At 44.0% G+C, this 23399-nt stretch overlaps 1 protein-coding gene across 3 annotated transcripts in view; it reads right to left on the reverse strand.

Moving 5' to 3' along the window:
* The window catches only part of rmdn3 (regulator of microtubule dynamics 3), a 470539-nt gene that overhangs the window by 419479 nt on the left and 27661 nt on the right, over positions 1 to 23399 (reverse strand). For all 3 annotated transcript variants that reach the window (XM_041214025.1, XM_041214026.1, XM_041214027.1), the window contains exon 4: positions 269 to 464. In XM_041214025.1, the coding sequence (XP_041069959.1) occupies positions 269 to 464 (196 nt within the window). The remainder of the gene's footprint in view (positions 1 to 268; positions 465 to 23399) is intronic.

Raw genomic sequence — 23399 nt, forward strand, 5'->3', positions numbered from 1 at the left:
TTACACTGGAATAGTGCAGAATCACAGCTGCTGTTGACAGGAAGTTGATTTGTGGACTTGTATTTCAACAGCGTTTGCTTAATTGCTCAGCAGGGGCAGTTCAACTATGCAAACAAGAAAAAAGCAGTCCCTGTGAGATACTGATGATAATCAGGGAAGTTTAAAGACCATAATGTTCCATCTTTCTGGTCAAGGGAGGAGAAGATGGGATTGAGTAATGGGCAATCTCAAAAACAACACATGAAGATAATTTATAAAAAAGAGTTACCTTTGGTTTGTTTGCCAAGAGCAACTTAAATCCTTTTGCTTTGTCTTCATCCGTACCATCGTGCAACTTGTCTGCTGTACGTAAAAGTTGAGTGAATTCATCTAGAGTTTCAGGTGGCAGGCTTGAGAGAACTGGTTCCTTTTGATCTGCTGCTTCTTCATGGTCATTATCTGACTCTGCATTAGCTGTAGTATATCTAAGAGAGAGAAATTATATCAACTAACAACACAGTTTTCATTTTGTTAGTGCCATAACTGCTGATTAAGGTGTCTTCATCACCCCACCTAAAAATTAGCTTGCACGGTAGAACAACATGATAGAACTGTAAAACACTTTACGATGAACATTGCTTCAGCAAGACAGTTTCGAAGTATTAGGCAATTTTGAGTACTGATAGTACACAAATTATGAAACTCAAAAGTTAGAAAATTTATACAGCACTTAACAGACAGATGTAAATTAACAAGCAAACAACAGATCTGGTGATTGTAACAATTAGGAAAATTGAATAGCTGGAAAAATAATATTCTAGATGGTATGCATTTTGGAGATAATGACATTCCTATCCTACTCTTGCCTGAAGTGGCAGAAATTGCAGATTTGGGAGATGCTGCTGAGTTGCTGCAGTGTATCCTATAGATAGTACACAATGCAGTCATGGTACAGCAAAAGTAGTGGGTGTGGATGTTTAAGCCAGTGGAAGGGGTGCTTTATCCTGGATAGTGTTGAGTTTTTTGAGTGTTGTTGGAACTGCAGCAATTCAGGCAAGTAGAAAGTATTTCATCGCAGTCCTTGTGCCTTAGTGAGGCTTTGGGGTGTCAGGAGCAATCCAATTACAGCAGAGATGCCCAGGCCTGCTCTAATGGCCACAGCATTTAAGTGGCTGACCCAGTTCAGTTTTTGGTCAATGGGTGACCGCCAGGATGTAGATGGTTGGAGACCTAGTGATGGTAATGCCATTTGAATATTAAAGGAAGGTCAGCCTTTCTCTTGTTGGAGATGGCCATTGCTTGACACTTGATTTACAAGTGACATTTGTGCCGCACAACAGCCTAATCCTGATACAAAAGTAAATTAATACGGATGCTGGAAATCTGAAATGGAAACAGAAAATGCTTGAAACACTCAGCAGGTCAGGCAGCAGCTGATGAGAGAAAAATAGCTAACATTTCAGGTCAATGACCTTTCATCAGAACACCATGGAAGGCCATCAACCTGAAATTTTAACTCTGTTTCTCTCCCCACAGATGCTGCTTGACCTAATGAATGTTTCTAGCATTTTCTGTTTCTAGCCCAAACCTGATGTTGTCCATGTCTTGTTGCATATGGGGATAAATTGCTTCATTATCTGAGGAACTGCGAATGGAGATGAACACTGTAATCATCAGTGAACATTCCCACTTCTGACCTAATGATGGGTGAAAGGTCACAAAAACAGCTGAAGATTGTTCGGCATGGGACAATGCCCTGAGTAACTCCTGCAGCGATGTCCTGGAGCTGAGATAATTGACCTCCCAATGACCACAACCATTTTCTTTTGTGCCAGGCATGACTCCAATCAGTAGAGCATTCTTCCAATCCACATTAACTTTAGTTTCAACAAGGTGCCTTGATGTCACACTCAATCAAATGCTATCTTGATGTCAAAGCAGCCACTCTCATTTTAGCACTGAATTCAGCTCATGACTGAGTTGAGCCAAAGCTGTAACAAGGTCAAGAGCTGAGTGGTCCTGGTGGAACCCAAACTGAGCATTGGTGAGCAGATTATTGATAGTACTGTTGATAACTCCTTCCATCACTTTGCTGATGATTGATCGTTGGTTGATATGACAGTAATTGGCCAAATTGGATTTGGCCTGCTTTTTATGGACACCTTTCCAGAATGTCTGGTAGTTCTAACAGTTGTAGCTACATGGGAATTGTTTAGTAACTCTTTCGAGTTAAAACCAATAAAACCAAATTAACAAAATTGGGATAAATCAGGCACAGCCCCTAATTCAGGTCAGCTGTAAAACCAAGAACAGAGTTTAAAGGAAACTTACAAACTTTAAACCAAAATGTGATTAAAGGGGTCAATAAAACACCCCAGTCCCCGCGGTGCCCACCGAGCACGGAAGGCCTCGAGAGTACCAGCAGACACCATGTGCTCCCTTTCCAAAGACATCCGGCCGTGAACGTAGCCGCGGAAGAGGGACAAACAATCGGGCAGGACTCCCCCGTCGATCGCCCGCTGCCTGGACCTGTTAATAGCCAACTTAGCCAGGCCCAGGAGAAGGTTCACGAGGAGGAACTCCTCCTTCCCGACCCCCTCCCGCACCGGATGTCCACAGATCAGGAGCGTGGGGCTGAAGTGCAAACAAAACATTAATAACAGGTTCTTCAAGTAATTAAAAAGGGAGTGCAACTTACCACACCCTATATAAGCATGGTCCACGGACTCCACAAGACCGCAAAAAGGGCATGTGTCCTGGGAGTCCGTGAACCTATGCATTCTCCTATTATAGGGGACTGCTGCATGCAACACCCTCCAACCCAGGTCCCCGATAGAAAGGGGGAGGACACCTCCGTAGAGGGCCTCCCATCGGGGGCCTCCGCCGCTGGACGGCAACAAGGCATGCCAGGGCATGTCCGGGCGGCAGACAAGGGCGAGAAAATGGAAGGTGTGCAGCAGCAGTCCATACAAAAAGCTCCTCCGCGCCGTGCCAAATGGCACAGAGCGCACGTCCCCGAGGCGGCTCATATTGTGGGGCACCAGCACCCGAGGGAGGGTTCAGGGCTTGGGGCCAATGTGGAATTCTGTCCATACAGGGGAATGTTCAGACGGAAGACCACCACGCACCTGGGCCACCTCAAGACCCAAAATAACATCGGGTCCGAGAGGAATAGTTTAGTAACTCTTTTGAGTACAATCCCGTTTCCATCTGTTTCAGATGAAGTTACATTGTTTCATAGTTTGCCATTGTGAGATTTGAACTCTTGATCTTGGGGTTACAAACCCAGTACCATAACCACTTGGCTATTTCGGCCAAGCCGGGAATAGTTTAGTAACTCTTTCGAGTACAAACATGTTTCCATCTGTTTCAGATGAAGTTACATTGTTTCATATTTTGCCATTGTGAGATTTGAACTCTTGATACTCTTTCGAGTACAAACCTGTTTCCATCTGTTTCAGATGAAGTCACATTGTTCCATAGTTTGCCATTGTGAGATTTGAACTCTTGATCTTGGGGTTACAAACCCAGTACCATAACCACTTGGCTATTTAGGCCAAGCGGGAATAGTTTAGTAACTCTTTCGAGTACAAACACGTTTCCATCTGTTTTTCAGATGAAGTTACATTGTTTCATAGTTTGCCATTGTGAGATTTGAACTCTTGATCTTGGGGTTACAAACCCAGTACCATAACCACTTGGCGATTTAGGCCAAGCGGGAATAGTTTAGTAACTCTTTGGAGTACAAACACGTTTCCATCTGTTCCTATTCAGATGAAGTTACATTGTTTCATAATTTGCCATTGTGAGATTTGAACTCTTGATCTTGGGGTTACAAACCCAGTACCATAACCACTTGGCTATTTATGCCAAACCCTTGTTCTAGCTGTAACTCTTTCGAGTACAAACCTGTTTCCATCTGTTTTAGATGAAGTTACATTGTTTCATAGTTTGTCAGTGTGAGATTTAAACTCTTGATAATCTTTTAAAATGAAAACAATTAAACTAAATCAACAAAATTGGGATAAATCAGGCACAGCCCCTAATTCAGGTCAGCTGTAAAACCAAGGACAAAGTTTAAAGGAACCTTACAAACTTTAAATCAGAATGTGATTAAAGGGGTCAACAAAACACCCCAGTCCCCGCGGTGCCCACCGAGCACGGAAGGCCTCGAGCGTGTCAGCAGACACCGCGTGCTCCCTCTCCAGGGACATCCGGCAGCGAACGTAGCCGCGGAAGAGGGACAAACAATCGGGCGGGACTCCCCCGTCGATCACCCGCTGCCTGGACCTGTTAATGGCCAACTTGGCCAGGCCCAGGAGCAGGTTCACGAGGAGGTCCTCCTCCTTCCCGACCCCCTTCCGCACTGGGTGCCCATTGATCAGGAGCGTGGGGCTGAAGTGCAAACAAAACATCAATAAAAGGTTTTTCAAATAACTAAAAAGGGAGTGCAGCCTACAACACCCTATGTATACATGGTCCACGGACTCCACAAGACCGCAAAAAGGGCACGTGTCCTGAGAGTCCGTGAACCTATGCATCCTCTTATTATAGGGGACTGCTGCATGCAACACCCTCCAATCCAGGTCCCCGATAGAAAGGGGGAGGACACCTCCGTAGAGGGCCTCCCATCGGGGGCCTCCGCCGCCGGACGGCAACAAGGCACGCCAGGGCGTGTCCGGTCGACGGACAAGGGCGAGAAAATGGAAGGTGTGCAGCAGCAGTCCGTACAAAAAGCCCCTCTTTGCCTTGCCAAAAGGCACGGAGGGCATGTCCCCGAGGCGGCTCATATTGCGGGGCACCAACACCCGAGGGAGGGTTCGGGGCTTGGGGCCTATGTGGAATTCTGTCCGAACAGGAGAATGTTCAGACGGAAGACCACTGCGCACCTGGGCCACCTCAAGACCCAAAATAACGTCAAGTCCTAGCACGACCGTTCTCAGGTCTTGGATGGCATCGGCTGCGAGCTGGACACTCACAGACGCGCGTCGCGCCAACTCCTGCGGGAGCATCCAGCCCAGTCCTCCGCCACCCAGCACGTCCCCGATCCTGGTCACCCCTGCGGCCACAGCCCTCCTCTCCGCCAACCACTGAAAAGGACGGAGGGGCGGATTCCTGAGCAGCGGCTCTCTGACAATAGCCGCTACTCCTGACGGGGGAGAGCTACGTCGCGAGGCGACCACTTTCCAGACTTTGATCAGGTCCTGGTAAAAGACGGGCAACGCCTGCAAGGAACCACCGAGGCCCAGCTGTTCTATAAACAGGAGCTGCACGTCATAATTCAGGCCGTGCACCTGACGGAAGAAATACATCGTCAGGGCACACCATCTAGGAGGAGGCTCGACGTAGAGGTATCGCTGCAGGGTCTGAAGGCGGGAAGTCGCCACCTGTGTGCATAGGCACACTAGCGCCTGACCACCCACCCTAAGCGGGAGACTCAGAACCTCGGCAGCGACCCAGTGCAATCTTTTGTCCCAGAAGAAGTCGACTAACAATCTCTGGATTCTTGTGACAAAGTCCGGGGGAGGGGTCAAAGTGACCAGCCGATACCACAACATGGCAGCGATCAGCTGGTTTTTAAGGAAAGAGTGGGACCCATCAGAGATGTAGATGGAAACTTGTGTGTAACTCTTTCAAGTACAAACACGTTTCCATCTGTCCCTATTCAGATGAAGTTACATTGTTTCATAATTTGCCATTGTGAGATTTGAACTCTTGATCTTGGGGTTATAAACCCAGTACCATAACCACTTGGCTATTTAGGCCAAGCCCTTGTTCTAGCTGTAACTCTTTTGAGTACAAACCTGTTTCCATCTGTTTCAGATGAAGTTACATTGTTTCATAGTTTGTCAGTGTGAGATTTGAACTCTTGATAATCTTTTAAATGAAAACCAAATCCACAAAATTGGGATAAATCAGGCACAGCCCCTAATTCAGGTCAGCTGTTAAACCAAGAACAAAGTTTAAAGGAAAGAACTCTTGATAATCTTTTAAATGGGAGTAACTCTCAGAAAATTGGATAAACACTTGTAACTCTTTCGAGTACAAACACGTTTCCATCTGTTCCTATTCAGATGAAGTTACATTGTTTCATAGTTTGCCATTGTGAGATTTGAACTCTTGATACTCTTTTGAGTAAACCTGTTTCCATCTGTTTCAGATGAAGTTACATTGTTTCATAGTTTGCCATTGTGAGATTTGAACTCTTGATACTCTTTCGAGTACAAACCTGTTTCCATCTGTTTCAGATGAAGTTACATGTTTCACAGTTTGCCATTGTGAGATTTGAACTCTTGATACTCTTTCGAGTACAAACCTGTTTCCATCTGTTTCAGATGAAGTTACATGTTTCACAGTTTGCCATTGTGAGATTTGAACTCTTGATCTCAGGGTTACAAACCCAGTACCATAACCACTTGGCTATTTAGGCCAAGCAAAAAAAACACATTTCCATCTGTTTCAGATGAAGTTACATTGTTTCATAGTTTGCCATTGTGAGATTTGAACTCTTGATACTCTTTTTGAGTAAACCTGTTTCCATCTGTTTCAGATGAAGTTACATTGTTTCATAGTTTGCCATTGTGAGATTTGAACTCTTGATAATCTTTTTGAGTAAACCTGTTTCCATCTGTTTCAGATGAAGTTACATTGTTTCATAGTTTGCCATTGTGAGATTTGAACTCTTGATACTCTTTTGAGTAAACCTGTTTCCATCTGTTTCAGATGAAGTTACATTGTTTCATAGTTTGCCATTGTGAGATTTGAACTCTTGATCTGCGGGTTACAAACCCAGTACCATAACCACTTGGAGAACAGCTAGTTCTGGAGTACTAATAGGAATCTAAAAGACTCTGTTCATGGATGTTAAATACCTAATAGTTTAAGGTAATAAGGTGAACAGGTGTTGGATATTGATTAGTTAATTATACTTGTGTATGTAATGAGTCAGCCAGCACTGAATGGTGGGTGTTAGAGTGAAGGAGTAAGCTCTATGGCAAGCAATAAACAATCTCCACCAAAGCATCCTAGAAAGTGCTTTCTTCACAAGCAAGCTTGGAGATTTCTCTGGCAGTACAGGGCATTGGTGAGATCAGATTGCAGTACTGTGTTCAGTTTTGGTCTCCTTATTTAAGAAAAGATATAAACGTGTTGGAAACAGTACAGCGAAGGTTCATGCAACTGATACTCGGAAGGGGGGGCTGGTGCGATTATGAGGAAAGGTTGGTATGGGCTGGGCTGAATCCATTGGAGTCTAGAAGATTGACAGTTGATCTTATTGAAACATACAAAATCCAGAGGGGACTTGACAGGGTAGCTGCTGAAAGGATGTTTTCCCCTTGTAGGACAGACTAGAACTAGGGGACTCAGTTTAAAAATAAAGGGTCTCCCATTTAAGACGGAAATGAGAAGAATCTTTACCTCTGAGGGATGTGAATTTTTGGAACTCTCTTCCCCAAAGAACAGTGAAGGAAGGGTCTATTAATATTTTTAAGGCAGAGGTAGATAGATTCTTGACAACAAAGGGGTCAAAGGTGGACTTGAGACCACAATCAGATCAGCCATCATTTTATTGAATGGCAGAACAGGCTTGGGGGCCAAATGGCCTACTCCCGATCCTAATTCGTATGGCAGTTTGTAGGTACAGAGGGGTCAAGAGTAGAGGATTTTAAAAAAATATTCGGTTGTTAAAGAACTTATTTAGGCTCATGATAGTCTGGGTCCACTGAATTTTCAGGAATGATAAATTAATGAGCAAAAGACTCATCTCAGCCTGGAAAGAAATTACCTCTTCTAAAACTACACTTTCTGAAGGTAAGGTCCTGGAAGGAAAAGTAATTCATCCCTGCTTCTCTCACGGACACAAAGGAGGCGATCATGCTCGGTTTTACTTTCACCATCAGAAACACATCAGCTATTGATCCCAATTCATGCCCTCTCAAAGTGATTAACATTCAGGGAATTGGTTGGTGGTGAGCTGAGGGAATGGACGTTGGTTGCCAATAATACTGAAACATCTGTTGTCAACTGCATAAACATTTCATACTCAAAATGAGGCGAGTCCATGATATAATTGTTGATAAACTGGCAGCTGTTTCTCCATATTTGTTGTAGGTAATAACCAATTGCATGCTATAATTTACTTATTACTTGGCTAAAGTTGCCTAGAATAAGGATGGTATTTTGCTTCCTGTTAAGGAATTTGTGAAACCTAAACGACAAATAAAATAGTTAAACAGTGAAAAGATAAGTAATTGAAATAACTACATTTATGCGGTGCCATATGACGTCTGAAAATATCAGAAATGCTTCATACAATGAAGTACTTTGGGAGTGCCATGATCTTTTTGTAGGTGCTGATTACAATACATTTGGTTCTTTGAAGCTTGGATAATTTGCCTTGCAGTACATAAGAAATGGAAGCAGGCATAGACCCTTGAGTCTGCTCCACCATTCAATAAGATTATGGCTAATCCTTTATGCCAACACCACTTGCCTGCCCTATCCTCAAGTCCTTGATCTCCTTTGTGCCCAAAAATCTATCAATCTCAGTCCTGATTACACTCAATGACTAAGGTTCCGCAGACCTCTGGGATACAGAATTCTGAAGATCCACAACCCTTCGAGTGAAGAAATTTCTCTGCATCTCAATACTAAATGGCTGGTCCCTTTCACTGAGATTGAGGCTATCACCCCTGGTTCTAGAATTTCCAGCCATGAGAAACAGCCTCTCAATTTCAACCTTGTCACGTTCTTTAGGAATTTTATACGTCAATGAAATCAGCACTCGTTCTTCTAAACTTATGAGCGTATAGATCAATTATATATGATCTCTCCGCACAGATCAAGCCTCTCATCAGAGTTCAATCTGGTGAACCTTCGTTGCTTTCCCTTCAAAGTAAGTATATCCTTCCTTGCGAAAGGAAATCAAAGCTGTACACAGTACTCAAGCTGTAGTCTCATCAAAGTCCTATATAACTGCAGCAAGACTTCCTTACTCTTATCCTTTAAAATAAAGGCTAACATACCATTTTCCTTTCTGATTGCTTGTTGCACCTGTATGGTAACTTTGTAATTTGTGTAAAAGAACAACCAAATCCCTCTAAATGGCAACAGTAACTGATGGCAACACCATTTCAAAATATTCTGTCTTTCTATTTTTGGTGCCAAAGTAAACAATTTCACATCTCCTCACATTATATTCCATCTGCCACCTCCTCGCTCAAACACTTACCAATCTATACAAATAGTCGTTTGGTAGTACAGAACTTGAGTATTGCTCAAAAAAGAGACACACTGTTCAAATTTTTCATCTTGCACTCATCAGGACAGATACACAAGAATACCTCATTTCAACAATTTCCAGTTCCCTGGCTTTAACCGCCTCATCTTCACCATGGACGTCCAATCCCTCTACACCTCCATCCCCCACCAGGATGATCTGAGGGCTCTCCGCTTCTTCCTTGAACAGAGGCCCAAACAATCCCCATCCACCATCACTCTCCTCCATCTGGCTTGTAACTCTCACTGAACAATTTCTCCTTAAACTTGTCTCATTTCCTCCAAATAGAAGGTGTGGCTATGGGTACTCGCATGGGCCCCCAGTTATGCCTGTCTCTTTATGGGGTATGTGAAACATTCCTTGTTCCAGTCCTACTCAGGCCCTCTTCCACAACTATTTCTCTGGTACATCGATGACTGTTTCGGTACCAGTTCATGCTCTCGTCTGGACCTGGACAAATTGATCAATTTTGCTTCCAATTTCCACCCCTCCATCACTTTCACATTGTCCATCACCGACACTTCCCTTCCCTAAATTGACCTCTCTGCCTCAATTTCTGGTGATAGACTGTCCACCAATATTCATTACAACCTCACCGACTACCACAGCGACCTCGACTACAACTCTTCACACCCTGCTTCCTGTCAGGACTCCATCCCATTCTCTCAGTTTCTTCGCCTCCATCGCATCTGTTCCTATGATGCCACTTTCCAAAACAGCGCCTCTGACATGCCTTCCTTCTTCCTTAGCCGAGGTTTCCCACCCACGGTGGTTGACAGGGCCCTCAACTGTGTCCGACCCATCTCTCACGCCTCTCCCACCCAGAACAATGATAGGGTCCCCCTTGTCCTCACTTTTCACCCCACCAGCCTCCGCATTCAAAGGATCATCCTCCGCCATTTCCGCCAACTCCAGCAGCATGATGCCAGCACAAACACATCTTCCCTTCTGTTCCCCCCCACACCGCTTCCCACTCCCCCACCCCCCGTTAGCATTCCATAGGGACTGTTCCCTCCGGGACACCCTGGTCCATTCTTCCATCATCCCCAACACCTCACCCCCTCCCAGGGCACCTTTCCATGCAATCACAGTCCAAGGGCCCAAACACTCCTTTCAAGTGAAGCAGTGTTTCTGACGTGTCGGTGCAGACTCGATGGGCTGAAGGGCTTCTTCTTCACTGTGATTCTGTGATTCTCTCAATTTTGTCTACTGCATCCACTGCTCCAAATGCGGAACACCTTTGATCTGTCTGCAAGCATGACCCAGGCCTTCCTGTCGCTTGCCATTTCAACACACCATCCTGCTCTCCTGCCCACATGACTGTCCTCGGCCTGCTGCAACATTCCAGTAAAACGCAAATTGAAGGAACAGCACCTCATCTTCCGAATAGGCACGTTACAGCCTTCTGGACTTAACATTGAGTTCAACAACTTCAGACCATGAACTCGCTCCTCCATCCTCACCCCTTTTTTTAAAGTATTCATTTTTATTTTTTTTTTTTTATTTATTTTTTCCCTACTTATTTTTATTTTTTTTTAATTCATTTTCATTTTTATTCATTGTTTTATCCCCACCTTTTAGCCTCTTTTCGATCTTTTTTCCCACCACTGTCTCCTCCCCCGACCCCCACTACGGTCACCTGTCACTTGCTCATGTTGTTCTTTCCAGAGTACTTACCCTTGTCCAGCTATTATCACATTCTGCTTTCTACCCTTAATGTCACCAATAGCACCTCCTTTAGCCAGTATCACCACCATCAACACCCCTTTGACCTTTTGTTTATGACATCTTTGGCAATTTCTCCTTTGCCTTCACCTATCACTGGCCTTCTATCCAGCTTCACCTGCTCCACGCCCTTAAACAGTATAAAATTTCATTTCTCTTAGCTCTGTAGAAGAGCCATACGGACTCGAAACGTTAACTCTGTCTTTCTCTCCACAGATGCTGTCAGATCTGCAGAGTTTTTCCCGCATTTTTTTTTGTTATGCAAGAATACCAATAGTAAATGGAACAACAATTTACACTGTGTAAGAAGACAGTGCTGATTGGTTGGCAAGTGGACTCTGATTGATAGAGGCATTGCCATGGAGAATGCACCAGGGAATAGTTAACTGCTAAGCTAGTGTTTAAATTCAAACCAGGCAGATCAACTCTGATTGGTCAAGGCATTGCCAGGGGGAATGAACCAGAGAATGGCTGTCCACCAAGCTTTTGCTTGGTTGAAAAAGGCACAATGTGTGCACATTGAACTGAGCTGGACTAGCCATATAAATACTGTGGCTACAAGAGCAGGTCAGAGGCTAGGAATCCTTCTGACTCCCCGAAGCCTGTCCACCATCTAAAAGGCACAAGTCAGGAGTGTGATGGAATAATCCCCACTTGCCTGGAGGATTCCAGCTCCAACAACACTCAAGAAGCTTGACACCGTCCAGGGCAAAACAACCCGCTTGAATGGCACCACATCCACAAACATTCACACCCTCCACCACTGATGCACGGTTGCAGCTGTGTGTACCGCCTCAAGATGCATTGCAGGTATTCACCAAGGCTCCTTAGACAGCACCTTCCAAATCCATGACTGCTACCATCTAGAAGGACAAGGGCAGCAGATAGATGGGAACACCACCACCTGAAAGTTCCCCTCCAGGGGTCACTCAGCATCTTGACTTGGAAATATATTGCCATTCCTTCACTATTGCTGGGTCAAAATCCATGGGAACTCCTTTCCTAACAGAATTGTGGGTGTACCTACATCACATGGACTGCAGTGGTTCAAGATGCCAGCTCACCACAACCACCTTCTCAAGGGCAACTAGGGATGGGCAATAAATGCTGGCCCAGCCAGCGAAGCCCATATCCCATTAATGAATTAAAAAAACATGCTCCTTTTGTCTGCAAAGGGCAGGGCCCTGTGTGTGAACATATGTAGCTTCTAGCACTGAGAGCTATACTGCAAGCCTGACTGATAATCCAAAATTGGCTGTCAGTAAACCTTAACACAATCAGGATTGTTTAGCAGGTGCTGTCCAATTGTGGAATCACACCTAATGTTGGAAACTATGTTTTGAGTTTTGCAAGCAGGGGCTGGTTGGGTACGGTCAGTGCTTTGCCTGTTGTGAACAGCCGAAGGGATGTGATGTTCGACACATTCCACCTGTCATCGGAACGTACGGCCTACATATCTGGCAATGAAATTCATATACCACATTACTCACTTGTGTGATAGGTAGAATGTCTTTTTGGCTTGACGGCAGCATCCTGTTGGTGCAGAATACCACTCATGTTGTTACTGCATAGCAGTGTCAAACAGCTAGCTTCACCTATTGCTCAAATTTTTGAGATACCTTCCTCTTCCAGGGCAATCTGAAGTAGACCGAAAGATTAATCAGTTTGCAGGATATACAGAGAGCATTGATCAGGGAAGCCATTATTCCATCGGATGGCTTTGGTGTGCTCTATTTCAGCATCAAGCTTACATGATGAGCAAATAGCTCTGGCCTATAACAGGATTAAGACCTCACACTATATTTTTATGAAATAAATATGTATATATCATCATGGCTAATTATTAAAATTTTAAAACTATACAACGACCTTTTAAAATGACTGAAGCCTTGTCTAGTTGTGACCTTCGAACAATAGGAGCTAATCTGGCAGTATCAAAGAAATTTGTTATCTCTGAAGAGACACTAATGACCCCTGTGGGCTGCAGAAAACGAATTCAAAGGGAATTACACAAAGGCCATCTATATTTCTTAAGCCAAGACTGGCCAACCGGAGTCTACCAGTCTGCTAGGAGAAAGAGCCCTGCAATAGAAACATAGAAAATAGGAGGAGTAGGCCATTGGGCCCTTCAAGCCTGTTCCGCTATTCATTATGATCATGGCTGATTATCCAACTTATTTGCCTGCTCCCGCTTTCTCCCCATATCCTTTGATCCCTTTCACCCCAAAAGCTATTTCTAACTCCTTCTTGAAAACATACAATGTTTTGGCCTCAACTACTTTCTGTGGTAGCAAATTCCACAAAGCTCACCATTCTCTGGGTGAAGAAATTTCTCCTCATCTCAATCCTAAATGGTCTACCCCGTATCCTCAGACTGTGACCCCTGGTTCTGGACTCCCCCACTATTGGGAACATCCTTCCTGCATCTACCCTGTCTGGTCCCGTAAGAATTTTATAGATTTCTATGAGATCCCCCCTCATTCTTCTGAACTCCAGCAAATATAATCCTAAACGTCTCAATCTCTCCTCATATGTCAGTCCCGTCATCCCAGGAATCAGTCTGGTAAACCTTCGCTGCACTCCCTCTATAGCAAGAATATCCTTCTTCAGATAAGGAGACCAAAACTGCACACAATATTCCAGGTGTGGTCTCACCAAGGCCCTATATAATTGCAGCAAGACATCCCTGCTCCTGTACTCAAATCCTCTTACTATGAAGGCCAACATACCACTTGCCTTCTTTACCGCCTGCTGCACCTGCATACTTACCTTCAGCGACTGGTGTACGAGGACACCCAGGTCTTGTTGCACATTCCCCTCTCTCAATTTATAGCCATTCAGATAATAATCTGTCTTCCTGTTTTTGCTACCAAGTGGATAACCTCACATTTATCCACATTATACTGCATCTGCCATGCATTTGCCCACTCACTCAGCTTGTCCAAATCACACTGAAGCATCTCTGCATCCCCTCCTCACAGCTCACCCTCCCACCCAGCTTTGTCTCATCTGCAAATCTGGAGATATTACATTTAGTTCCCTCGTCTAAATCATTAATATATATTGTGAATAGCAGGGGTCCCAGCACCAATCCTTGCAGTACCCCACTAGCCACTGCCTGCCATTCGGAAAAAGACCCATTTATTCCTACTTTTTGTTTACTATCTGCCAACCAGTTTTCTATTCATCTCAATATACTACCCCCAATCCCATATGCTTTCATTTTACAGGTTAACCTCTTATGCGGGACTTTGTCAAAAGCCTTCTGAAAGTCCAAATAAACCACATCCACTGGCTCCCCCTCAACAACTCTACTAGTTACATCCTCAAAAAATTCCAGTAGATTTGTCAAGCATGATTCCCCTTTCGTAAATCTATGTTGACTCTGTCCGATTCTGCCAGTGTTTTCCAAGTGCTTGGCTATTAAATCTTTTATAATGGACTCTAGAATTTTCCCCACTACCGATGTCAGACTGACTGGACTATAATTCCCTGTTTTCTCTCTACCTCCCTTTTTAAACAGTGCGGTTATATTTGCTGCCCTCCAATCTGTAAGAACTGTTCCAGAGTCTATAGAATCTCAGAAGATGACCACCAATGCATCCACTATTTCTAGGGTGACTTCCTTAAGTCCTCTGGGATGTAGATATCAGGCTCTAGGGATATATCGGGCTTCAATCCTATCAATATCCCCAACACCACTTCCCTCTCATTAAACCTTGTTATTTCTGGTATGTTATTTGTGTCCTCCTTTGTGAAGACAGAACCAAAGTATGTATTTAGTTAGTCAGCCATTTCTTTGTTCCCCATTATAAATTCCCCTGTTTCTGACTGTAAGGGGCCAACATTTGTCTTCACCAATCTTTTTCTCTTCACATACCTATAGAAACTTTTACAGTGAGTTTTTATGTCCCCTGCAAGCTTACTCTTGTTCTCTATTTTCCCCTTCTTAATCAATCCCTTGGTCCTTCTTTGCTTAATTCTAAACTACTCCCAATCCTCAGGACTGTTGTTTTTTCTGGCCAATTTATATGCCTGTTCCTTGGATCTAATACTTTCTCTAATTTCCCTTTTAAGCCATGGTTTGGCCACTTTTCCTGTTTTACTTTTGCGCCAGACATGAATAAACAACTGTTGCAGTTCACACATGCGCTCTTTGAATGTTTGCAATTGCCTAGGCACCTTTAAGTAACGTTTCCCAATCCATCATAACTAACTCACACCTTATACCATCGTAGTTTCCTTTATTAAGTTTCAGGACCCTAAGTCTCAGAATCAACTACGTCACTCTCCATCTTGATGAAGAATTCTATCATATTATGATTGCTTATCCCCAAGGGGCCTCGCACAACTAGATTAATGGTTGGATCATTAACAATCTCAGGACCCCAGGCAAAGGAATACAGATACACACTTTGTCAAAGCCAAAGTGGAGAGATGGGAGTCATGTGACATGACCCCCCTAGCTAGGAGAACCAGTTATGCTGTCTTGCTGTACTGCAAAGCAGTGTATCATCTTCCATCTACCAAGCAGCAGCTCAGAAAAGGGGCTCTGGCTGGGTTTGAATGTCTGCCCCCATCTATGCTGTTTCTGCTGGAACTACTGAACTTCTATACCATCGCCTACAAGACTAATTGACCTCTGGGTGCTTCTCTCATCATGGAGGTCAATTCTACTGGAAAAATGAAATATCCAGCATCGGTTCAGCCTGTCAACCTTTGTGAAGGAATTCACCTTTGGACTTTTGATTCTGGACTCCGTGCTCATGTAAAACAATAATTCTTTGCTCTGTGGTCTTTGCCCTGTAAATCTTTCTTTCCTTATCCCCCGTTTATTGTAATGAGTGCATGGGGGCTACATAGCAACACCCCGTCCCAATTTTGAGTGTGTGTCTGAGTTCACCCTATCTCAAGTTTGCTGCGGGATTATAATAGAAATTGGATCACACCAAAACTGAGGGGTTGGGAAATACGCCACTGCCTATAAAGGGAGAAATCAAAATCAAAACACCTTTCTGTTTACGGATAAGTAGTGAAAAGAGTGGTGAGAAGAGAAATCAGGGCTGTTTAAATTAAACACCCTCCTGTTTGTAACATGCCCTATTTACGAGGTTGACGATAAGGCCAATCTTATAGCGTGTGGAACTGTAGGAATCTCAACACGTATATTGATCAGTGAAGGTAGGCTTGCGGTACACAGTATCAGAGAACCCACTGGCAGATTTCTCAACTAGCACTCCGAGGAAAGGGAGCTCATTTGACTGCTCCATTTCAAAGGTGAATTCAAGCATATGATGGAGTCCATTAAGGTGAGTAAGGAAATTCTTACATGCAGCTGTGGATTGAATCAAAAGGTAGACATTTCACGCTGCTTTTGTTCAGTAGCAACGCAAGTGGTATTCTCCACTATGCTGTCGTCAAGCCAAAAAGACGTTTTGCCTATCACACAAATGAGTAATGTGGTATATGAATTTCAGTGCCAGTCTGATGCCAGGTATGTAGGCCGTACGTCCCAATGCTGGCGGATCATATCAATCAGCATATCCCTTCAGCTGTTTGCAACAGGCAAAGTACTGATCGTACTCAACCAGCCCGTGTTTGAAAAACTCAAAATACAGTGTCCAACATAAGATGTGATTTCATGATTGGACAGCACTTGCAAAACAATCATGATTGTGCTAAGAATTACACCGACAGCCAATTTTGGATTATCGGTTGGACTCACATTGTGGCTCACTTACACATGCTAGAAGCTACATGTATTCACACACAGGGCCCTGACCTTTGCAGACAAATGGAGCATTGCACCTTTTTCAACTAAACTTCACTCCACATGGCAATACCTTGACCAGAGTTGACCCATGGCAATGCCTTGACCAGAGTCGACCTGCCTGGTTTGAATTTAAACAAAAGCTTCACGGTTAACTGTTCCCTGGTGCATTCTCCATAACAACACTTCTATCAATAAGAGTCCACTTGGTAACCAATTAGCACTCTCTTCTTCTGAAGTATAAATTGTTGTTCCCTTTCCAATTGGTATTCTTGCATATCTGTCCTGATGATTACAAGACAAATAAAACTCCTCACAGCTTGCTTCCTCCTCTAGTTTTACGTGGTCAGAAAACTTGGATATAGTGCATTTGGAACCCCTCATCCAAGTCATTGATATAAATTGTAAATAGCTGAGGCCCAAGCACTGATCCTTGTGGTACACCACTATTTACAGCCAGGCCAAAAATAATCTATTTATTTCTATTTTCTTTTTGTTAATCAGTCCTCAATCCATTCTAATATGTTATCCCTAATCCCATGACCCCTATTCATGTCTGGCACCTCAATAAATACTTTCTGAAAATCTACATATATTATACACATTGGTTTTCCCTCATCTGCCCTGTCAGTTACATCCTTAAAAAGCTCTAATAGATCTGCTAAACATGATTTCCTTTCTTAAAATCATATTGACTTTGCCTAATCAATATTATGGCCAGGAATTTTCTGTCGGCATACAGGGGCAGGCCCGACACGCTGGAACGTAAAATGACGTGCAATGACATCAGGCATGCATCCCGATGTAATTACTCTGTCTCGCGATGTTTCGTTTGGCAGGCACATGCCGGAGTCGGCTGCATGCCTGCCGATAACTGAGAGGCCTATTAAGGCCATTAATAAATTAATTAATGTCATTGTTTACACTGCCCGTCCAACCTTAAGGTTGGCAGGCATGCGAAAAGGCCAAGCAGCCTTCATGTTTTTTAGGAAACCTCATCGAAAGCAGGATGAGGTTTCCTAAAGCTTTTACTACTTAAAAAAAACTTTATATGAAAAATAAAAACATGTCCCATCTCATACCCCAAGCTTCTGGCACCACAAGCAGCCTGTCTGTACAGGAGGGGAGGAAGAGAGGAAGAGCAATAGTAATAGGGGATTCTATATCAGGGGAACATATAGGCGCTACTGTGGCCATCAACCTGACTCCAGGATGGTGTGTTGCCTCCCTGGTGCCAAGGTCCAGGATGTCACTGAACAGCTGCAGGGCATCCTGTAGGGGAAGGGTGATAAGGCAGAGGTCATGGCACATGTTGGTACCAATGACATAGGTAGAAAGAGGGATGAGGTCTTGCGTCAAGAATTCAGAGAGTTAGGCAGTAAACTAAAAAGCAAGACCTCTTGGGTTGTAATCTCTGGATTACTCCCAAAGCCACGTGCTAGCGAGCTCAGAAATAGGAGAATAGCACAGATGAATACGTGGCTTAAGAGTTGGTGCAGGAGGGAGGGTTTTAGATTCCTGGATCACTGGGACTGTTTCTCGGGAAGGTGGGACCTGTACAAGCGGGACAGTCTACATCTGAACCAGAGCGGGACTAACATCCTTGCGGGCAGGTTTGCTAGTGCTGTTGGGAGGAGTTTAAACTAATAAGGCAGGGGGAGGGGACACAGAATGTTAGCAGAATAGGGCTACATCATAATACAGTAAAACAATCAAGTCAGAGGGAGTACAGCTGCATTAAGTTTCAAGGGTGTAAGGCAAGGATGAGTGGCCTCTACTTTAATGCCAGGTGTATTACAGGTAAAACGGATGAGTTAGGGATGAGGATTGACACATGGAATTGTGATTTAGTAGCCATCACTGAGACGTGGTTGACGGAGGGGCAGGATTGGCAGCTCAACATTCCGGGATATAGAGTCTTCAGGCAAGACAGTGGAGGGGTAAAAGAGGAGGAGGCACTGCATTATTAGTTAAGGAGTCAGTTACTGCAGTAAGGAGAGATGATATCTTGGAGGGGGCATCGAATGAAGCTTTGTGGGTAGAGCTTAGGAATAAAAAAGCGGCAGCCACATTGTTAGGTGTTTATTATAGACCCCCAGATAGTCAGCGGGAAATTGAGGAGCAAATATGTGCACAATTTGCAGAGGTGTATAAAAACAATAACAATAGGGTAATTATATTAGGTGATTTCAACTTTCCCAACATTAATTGGGATAGACATAGTGTTAAGGGCTTGGATGGAGTGGATTTCTTGAAATGTGTACAGGAGAACTTTTTGGGTCAATATGTAGAGGGTCCAACAAGGGACGGTGCAGTGCTGGACCTAATTCTGGGGAATGAAGCCGTACAGGTGGCTGAGGTGGTGGTGGGCGAGCATTTTAGTGATAGCGACCACAACATGGTACAGTTTAAGCTTGTTATGGACAAAGAAATAGACAAGTTGCAAAAAATTGTTTTGGATTGGGGAGAGTGGATTTTAGTAAAATAAGGCAGGATCTGGCCAAGGTAGACTGGGAACAACTACTTGTGGGGAAAGCTACAGAGGAGCAGTGGGCGGCGTCCAAAAAGGAAATGGGGAGGGTACAGGGTCAACATGTTACTCCTTCCTATCACCCTAGAGGGAACAAGCCCAGAGAACCATGGATGACCAGAGATATTCAGGTTACAATAAGAGAAGGAAAAGAGAGGCTTTCAGCAGGTACAAGGGAAGCAAATCAGCAGAGACATTAGTGGAGTACAGAAAGTGCAGGGTGGAGCTTAAGAAAGCAATTAGGAGAGCAAAGAGGGGATATGAGAAAGCTCTGGCTGGTAAAAGTAGGGAAAATCCCAAGATATTCTATATGTATATCAATGGGGAGAGGATAACCAGGGAAAGAGTAGGGCCCATAAGGGATCAAGGGGGCAATCTATGGGTGGAGCCAGAGGACATCGGTAGAGTGTTGAACGACTACTTGACATCCGTCTTCACCCAAGAGAATGAGGATGAAGGTATCAAACTTGGGGAGAGAGAGACTGTGAAGTTCTTAAGCAAATTGATATAGGGAGTGACAAGGTATTGGAGGTGTTGGCAGACTTAAAAGTGGACAAATATCCAGGTCCGGATGATTTGTGTCCCAGACTGCTGAGGAAGGCAAGGGAGGAGATCGCAGGGGCTCTGACCCCAATTTTTAATTCCTCTCTGGCCACAGGGGAGCTGCCAGAGGACTGGAGAACAACTAACGTGGTTCCGCTATTTAAGAAGGCTTCTAGAGATAAGCCAGGGAACTACAGGTATGTGAGTCTCACCTCAGTGGTAGGGAAATGATTGGAGAAAATTCTGAAGGAGAGAATCTATCTCCACTTGGAGAGGCAAGGTTTGATCAGGGATAGTCAGCATGGCTTTGTCAGAGGAAGGTCATGCCTAACAAATTTGATTGAACTTTTTGGAGGTGACCAGGTGTGTAGATGAGGGTAGTGCAGTTGATGTAGTTTATATGGATTTCAACAAAGCCTTTGACAAGGTCCCACATGGGAGACTTATAAAGAAGGCAAATGCACATGGGATACAGGGTAATTTGATAAAGTGGATTCAAAATTGGCTTAGCTGTAGGAGACAGAGGGTGATGAGAGAAGGATGCTTTAGTGACTGGAAGCCAGTGTCCAGTGGCGTACCACAGGGATCTGTACTGGGTCCCCTATTATTCATCATTTATATAAACGACATAGATGACTATGTGAGGGGTAGGATTAGTAAGTCTGCAGATGACACAAAGATTGGCCAGGTGGTTAACAGAGAGGTTGAGTGTCTTGGGCTACAGGAAGATATAGACGGGATAGTCAAATGGGCAGATAAGTGGCAGGTGGAATTTAACCCTGAAAAGTGTCAGGTGATACACTTTGGAAGGAGTAATTTGACAAGGAAGTACTCAATGAATGGCATGACACTAGGAAGTTCTGAGGAACAAAGGGACCTTGGCGTGTGTGTCCGTAGATCTCTGAAGGCGGAGGGGCATGTTAGTGGGGTGGTGAAAAAGGCATATGGGACACTTGCCTTTATCAATCGAGGCCTAGATTACAAAAGTATGCAGGTCATGTTGGAGTTGTATAGAACCTTGGTGAGGCCACAGCTGGAGTACTGTGTGCAGTTCTGGTTGCCACATTATAGGAAGGATGTGATTGCACTGGAGGGGGTGCAGAGGAGATTCACCAAGATGTTGCCTGGGATGAAACATTTAAGTTATGAAGAGAGGCTGGATAGACTTGGGTTGTTTTCGCTGGAGCAGAGAAGACTGAGGGGCGACCTGATTGAGGTGTACAAGATTATGAGGGGCGTGAACAGGGTGGATAGGGAACAGCTGTTTACCTTAGTTGAAGGGTCAGTCACAAGGGGGCATAAGTTCAAGGTGAGGGGCAGGAGGTTTAGGAGGGATGTGAGGAAAAACTTTTTTGCCCAGAGGGTGGTGACGGTCTGGAATGCGCTGCCTGGGAGGGTGGTGGAGACGGGTTGCCTCACATCCTTTAAAAAGTATCTGGATGAGCATTTGGTACGTCTTAACATTCAAGGCTATGGGCCAAGTGCTGGTAAATGGGATTAGGTAGGTAGGTCAGGTGTTTCTCATGTGTTGGTGCAGACTCGATGGGCCAAAGGGCCTCTTCTGCACTCTGTGATTCATGTGACACAGTTGCATGAGGGGACATGTCACATTAAATTTTTAATTTCTGTAAAAATGTTTTTACAAACTGCTTCAATCTCCCTGAGGCAGCTCTGTGCCTCAGGGAGACTGAAGTGCTCTTTCAAGCGCATGAATGATAGAGCGCTGGCCCCAACTCTCCCTCCTGTCCCTGCCTGCACAGGTAGCTACCACTCGTGTATTACACTGGGCGGGCCTTAATTGGTTAAGCTCCCACCCGACGCAGGAAGAATTCTGGCCTATGATTTTCTATGTGCCCTGTCACCATGCTCCTAATAATATATTCCAACATTTTCCCTATTTCTGGTATCAGACAAACTGGTCTCTGGTTCCCTGCTTTCTCCCTCCCTCCTTTCCTGAATGACAGGGTTACATTTTCTGCCTTCTGATCCATGGTATTGGAAGATTAAATCCAATCATGCCAGAAATAAGATGTGCTAAAGACTGAGTACTTAACAAACAGAGGTTTGTCAGATGGTACTCATCACCTTGAATTTCATGATTAATCTCAAACTTTGAAACCAACATTTTTTCTACCTGCCTCAGATCCTTTGGCAGAATTCACATTGTAAATAATGGGCCTGAACTTCCTTGGACTGTCAGTGTCGGATTGCTACTCCGTACCCAATTTCTTACTTGAATTCCTTTCCAGTCTGTCTCGCCCGACCTTCTGACTCAGGCCGGGCGAGATCCAGGCAGCGCAGTGTGTCCCTTGGGCCTAATGTCGAAGTGTAGCAGAGTTGAAGGTGAGGCCATGCCCCCTTTTTTTACAGCACTGGGTGGGTGGTGTGGTGAGACTCTAGCCTAGCTGGGGGAATCTTATGCTTAGATGTATAGCAATAAAAGAACAGAATAGATATCCCTGATACGCTACATACTATTTGGAAAAATGGAGAATAAAAATTGTGACATGGACTAAGCTCTGAACAAAACAGGAACTCTGAAAATCTTTCAACTGCATTGGTTGATTACCAAAAATCAAAGTTTACAGCTCAGAAGGATAGAAGGAGATTAATCAAACCCATTGTGTAGCAGATCTTTGCTAGAGCAATCCAAAATTATTCCCAATTTCCTGCTCTTTTTCCATAGCCTGGATCAATTTCTGCGTCAAAGGTTGATCTATTTTCTCCTTAATGGATCTCTATGTCACAGTGCTGCCTCAACTGTGGCATTGTGATCCATGTTCAACAACCTTCTGGGCAAAGAAATTTCTCTTAACCTCATTCACACTGACAACTTTAAATCAATGACCTTTTGCCACTGACTCCTCAATCAGGGGAAAGAGCCTTTCCTTTCAGTTACCGTATCGAAATGTTTCATAATTTTTTAAAAAATGAATCCCTTCTTAGGCTTTTTACTGTGAAAAACAAATGAAAAATTTATAGTTTAATGGTTCCAGCATTAAAATAGATTAATTGATAATATCCTGTAATGTTCTTTAGTGGCAATTGTGTGAAACTTATTTAAGACACAACCAGGCATTAATTCTCATCCTGTTTTTCAGAGTTGAAGAAGATCCTTTCAATTTTTAGATTTTGAAACAATTTTTTAAAATACAGATTTCCTGCTTTCACAACCTGATGTAAGCAAAATATTATCCAAAGCTAATAAAAAAATTAAGTGTTTAGAAATAGAAGGCTGGGCTACATGAACAGCTTCCTATGGGTAAAGGTACAGGAAAATTCATCCATTCACTTTCATTCACTGTTTCCTATAAACAGAGCAGCAAAACAAACCATTACATCTGCAAAAGTGGATGGACAACAAAGAGATAAGTGAACAGGATAATATACGCACTGATGAGAGTCAGCCATCGATGCCAATGAAAAGGTGGAAGAGCCCCCGAGGGTGCAATTTCTTTTGCCCTCTTCATGCTGCAGGGCACGATTGTTTCTGTACATTACTTGTTATTCCATTTTTTAACCTTGTGTTGGTACAAATGTACCGTTGCTGTGCCCAGAATCAGCATTAAATT

The sequence above is a fragment of the Carcharodon carcharias genome, chromosome 20 (assembly GCF_017639515.1).
Source record: "Carcharodon carcharias isolate sCarCar2 chromosome 20, sCarCar2.pri, whole genome shotgun sequence".
NCBI classification, from domain to species: domain Eukaryota; kingdom Metazoa; phylum Chordata; class Chondrichthyes; order Lamniformes; family Lamnidae; genus Carcharodon; species Carcharodon carcharias.